Source organism: Pteropus vampyrus, unplaced genomic scaffold (genome assembly GCF_000151845.1).
Source record: "Pteropus vampyrus isolate Shadow unplaced genomic scaffold, Pvam_2.0 Scaffold675, whole genome shotgun sequence".
In the NCBI taxonomy this organism is placed as follows: domain Eukaryota; kingdom Metazoa; phylum Chordata; class Mammalia; order Chiroptera; family Pteropodidae; genus Pteropus; species Pteropus vampyrus.
Window position 1 is genome coordinate 197,887 of NW_011889456.1, and position 4,506 is coordinate 202,392.

Genomic DNA, 4,506 nt, shown 5'->3' on the forward strand with positions numbered 1-4,506 from the left:
TCTAGGAAAGTTGAAATGAAAAATAAAAAATCTCAAGTCTTCAAAGTGAAAGAGGAAAACGGTGAAGCTTCTTTACTTTTCTGTTACTTCCCTTTCTTTGCATTAACCTCAGGATGAAACAGAAAGTAATGCCAGATGAGCAAGACAGACTACGCCCTGTAAACCACTATGGAAAAATTTTTATTAAGAATCTGTTTATTGTTGTTATTTAAATTTAAAGTGGAATAGCACAAATAAGTTTTAAAAAGGCTATTTCTTTTCAACATAGTAACTTGAGCCTCACTACTCTTCATTTTGGGTATGACGGAGAAGACAGACAAAGCAGCCCAATCAAATACGTAGATTGAATGAACAACAGAAGTGCACTAGTTTCTGTCCTCTGAGTTTCTACTGAGAGACATTATCACTGAATCTCCTACGCCTGGCTCAGAAATACTGACTGAAACAAGTGTTCGAAATTTAAGTGACGATTCTTACAATAAAAGCTGTATTGGAAAATGAAATGTATCTGCCTACTAAAGGCAAAATGTTTACAATTAGGTTACTAATTCGTCCACCTACAGACAAAATGAAGTTTGCTATCAGCATGGAAGTCTCCTGACATCTGACACTTTGATAATGTGGGTCAGAGAGGAGGAGGTCACCGCTGAAAACTAGGATCCTTTACACAAATATTCCAGCAGGAAGGACAAGGATGCTGCATGGTTATTATATTACTGACAGCGATATAAACCCTCCATGGCAGGGGTATTCTAAAGTCTGCCTGCCCTCAGGAAATGAGTCCAGGAGAGTTTGGGTTGAGGACACTATGTCACTCCAGAGGAAAAAGGTTACTAGAAGTGGCATCTTCCTCATGAGTCAGGTGGTGCTGGCAAAATAAAATGGTCTTCGGATTAGAATCTCCACACCTACATGCCTCTGAAGAGAAACAGTATTCCTACTAAAGTGTTGGCACAGATAAGCATCGTCGAAACCAGTTACACACGGTGGAAAGAAAGGGCAGTGTCTGTTGTAGTTCTGATCTTGCGGAGCCCACGAAGCATCACCATACGGACCTGCAAGAATGTGTTCTAAAAGAAAAAGAAACATCCCAGAACCCCATTCACTCACGATCATCAGCCTCCGATGTGAAAAAAAACAGTAAACGAATCCCAGACCTTGGTTCTAAAGAGCTCATTCACTATACATGGTCTGTTACAGAACAAAACACACAAACACATTGGGCTGAGGCAGCCTGTCATTCCATGAAAAGTAAGGAGAGTAAAAGTGCTACCCAGGTTCAAGGCCAAATTGTACATCTCACACAGAGAAAACCAATTTTTATGTCTACAAAATATACAATAGTATGTGCATGTCTGTGTGTAATTACATATCTACACACGCTTCTGATTTTAGGACAAAATCTTTACTAAATTGATTGATATGTACTCACTTGTAATGATACATCAGGATACCTGGGAAAATTAGACTTATGGCAAAATTAATAGTGTAGATTGATGACATCTTCTTAGACCCCACAGAGAACACATAAATTAAAACAAAAAAAGGAAGTAAAAGTGTAGAAAATGTTGAGAAAGTGAAAATTATTGTGTTCTCTATTTAATGGCCATGCTTAGAAAGAATGTCATCAGAGAACCTAGAGTCCAAGGCTCCCCTGACTTGCAGCTCAGCCAGGCCAGCAGCATCTCCATTTCAGCATGGCCCCCCTGCTCCCTCTACTCATGGCCCTGCTGGTGTTCAGCTATGGTCCTGGTGGGTCTCTGGGCTGCGACCTCTCTCAAGACCACGTCCAGGTCAGCAAGGAGAACATCGCGCTTCTGCATCAAATGCAGAGAATCAGCTCTTTCCGCTGTCGAAAGGACAGAAAGAACTTCGGATTCCTATGGGAAATGGTGGATGGCAGCCACATCCAGAAGGCCCAGGCCATCTCTGTCCTCCACGAGATGCTCCAGGAGACCTCAAACGTCTTTGGTACACAGCAGTCCTCTGCTGCCTGGAACACGACACTGTTGCACGGGCTACTCAGTGGACTCCATCGGCAGCTGGAAGATCTGGGCACCTGTTTGGTGCCAGAGATGAAAGAGGCGGAACCCGCTCTGAGAATGGAGGACCCTGTACAGGCCGTGAAGAAGTACTTCCAGGGCATCCATATCTACCTCAAAGAGAAGCAATACACTGACTGTGCCTGGGAGGTTGTCAGAGTGGAAATCAGGAAAGCCTTCTCTTTGTCAACAAACTTGCTAGACAGGTTATGAAACCAGGATGGAGACATGGAGTCACCTTGAAATGATTCTCATTGGTGGTTATGCAATATCATATTTGCATATATAACATCGGTCATTTCTAAAGTGTCTTTCTGCTTTAGTGTCAGAAATTACTGCCTTGATGCCTGATTATTTATTTATTTATTTATTTATTTATTTATTTATTTATCTATTTTTTTACCTATTTACTGTTAATTTATTGCAGTCCTTCTTACATCTGTCATATGTGATTTCTAAAAATGGATGTAATTACATATTCATCTTTACATTGTATTAAAATTTACAAAACATGTTTACCTTTCTATGTTAAGTTTGTTTTTGCATTATTTATTAAATTTCTATCAAAAAATTTCTTCAATTTATTTACAAAATCAAAATTCAAACCCTCTTTTTGTAACTGATACTGCAGAATTGGTAGCACAATGTCTTTACTCATTCATTCCATCCAGATGACTGCAGAAACTGAGTGTCCAATTTCAAATTGAGTAGCTGTGGTCAAGAATTGTATGTAAATAGAGTAATACAGAAAGTTCCTGTTGTGTTCAAACTTTGTGTCACAGAAAAAGAGAAAAAAAAAAGTACTAATGTTCCTTTTTATTATGTTAAACACTACGAAGACAAGAAAAGAAAGAATGAAGAAACATGCCAGAAATTTTAGGTACAAAATAGGCTGAAAAGGAAAAATAACATCAAATGTCCCTTCTAACTGGAGAATGGCTTCGTGCAGAAGTCTTATTGGCAATTGGGAATATGGCTGTATGATGAACAAAACTGCCATGGGAGGTATTAATTGGGGATGCCTTATTGTATATTGTGTGGCAATTAGGACATCGGAATGGATGCGGTCCCTCAGAGAATGGAAAATGAGAAAAGGACCTAAGCCCAATCCTGCAGACTCTCAGCGTTTAAGGATTGGGTAGAATAGAGTGTGCAAAAGGCTCTGAGGTGGTGAGGGACAAGTGAGCTAGAGGATGAACAGGGAAGGGAAGAGTGACAGTACTGAACGAAGAAGTGTGTTCAAAGACACAGTAGAGCCCATAGGCCTGGTGAGGACAAACTCCCCCAAACTTGGAAACAACGCTCTTGGTGTCCTTAGGATGATTTGGTTTATTAGGATGAATGGGACACAAACCAGATGGGACTGGATCGAAGAGGAAATACAAGAACGAGAATTCGAAACACTGTGTATAAAAACTAGGGTCGTAAGCTAGTTTGTGGAGTGAAGAGGTGAAACAGAAGGTGCCTGGAGAAGGTGGGTTACCATGGTCCCTGCACAGTTTTGATTCTATTTTTCTCAGAATCATTTTCATAGAACAGCTGAATTGGCACAACCATATGAACATTTTGAATGTTTGACTTATTTGACATAAACTCGTGTTTATTTAGGTATTTGTTATCATGCATCGCTTATTGGCTAACAAGTGAATTCTCACTGTTCTAATGAATATCACTCTCTAGTGAATTTCAATGGTAAGCCTTTTGCAGTTGCACTTCTTTTTTCTATCAAATTTTACAATCAAGACTCATTTTCTTTTATCTGTTACTTCATTTACTCTAGTCTCATGTAGGTCACTTACATTACTTCTGATTTCTAATTGCTTTAGTAAATACTTTCTGTAAATCAGAGATGTATTCTACGATGGACGCGTATTTTTAATTTGACCTGTGCAGAAAGAGCACTCCTTAGGACATAGAGCCAAGCCTCCTCCTATTCACTTTCGTCTTTTGATTTTACACACATTCAGATCCCTTTCTCAGTAATCTATTTTTACATTAAATTCAGTATTCCACTAGCAGCTTTTTAAATCTGTGATATTAGACGATAATCTCCATTGCTTTCTCATAGAAATTTCCCAAGACTGTAATACGGAAATGTTAATTCTTTCCTTATTGACAACAGACACATCCTCACCCTAAATCTAGGTAATTCGGATGATACACTAGTTGTGAGACTGTTCGCTTTCTTCATATGAGTATAACCTTCATTTATTGCTATACTTATTTTACTACAGATATTTTAAAATGTATTTAAAGTTGAAGGAGCTAAAGTTAAGAATTCCTTTCTATTTTTCATACAATAGTGCTGGAATTTTTCCTGCTTAACTTTACCATTGTTCTAAGGTCCTGACATAGGCTTCATGAAATCATGCACATTTGTGGTAACCAACATGACTATGCATAGCAATCAATGAGACATCTCAAAATATAAATAGAAGAAACTGGTTCAGTCTTTCTCCCAAAA

The 4,506-nt window shown here is 38.7% G+C and overlaps 1 protein-coding gene and 1 long non-coding RNA gene across 2 annotated transcripts in view; one reads left to right on the forward strand and one right to left on the reverse strand.

Moving 5' to 3' along the window:
- Nucleotides 1–455: 455 nt before the first annotated feature.
- Nucleotides 456–4,506, reverse strand: part of LOC111733886 — a 13,714-nt gene continuing 9,663 nt past the window's right edge. Inside the window, exon 2 of the long non-coding RNA XR_002778230.1 lies at nucleotides 456–1,070. This is a non-coding gene — a long non-coding RNA (uncharacterized LOC111733886). The remainder of the gene's footprint in view (nucleotides 1,071–4,506) is intronic.
- Nucleotides 1,698–2,279, forward strand: LOC105309146 (interferon tau-1-like). The gene has a single exon (XM_023526024.1). The coding sequence runs from the start codon at nucleotides 1,698–1,700 to the stop codon at nucleotides 2,253–2,255; it is 558 nt and encodes a 185-aa protein (XP_023381792.1). The 3' UTR covers nucleotides 2,256–2,279.

Excerpts from the sequence above, each read along its gene's own strand:
- LOC105309146 (XM_023526024.1), top strand. The coding sequence starts at position 1,698 with ATGGCCCCCCTGCTCCCTCTACTCATGGCCCTGCTGGTGTTCAGCTAT.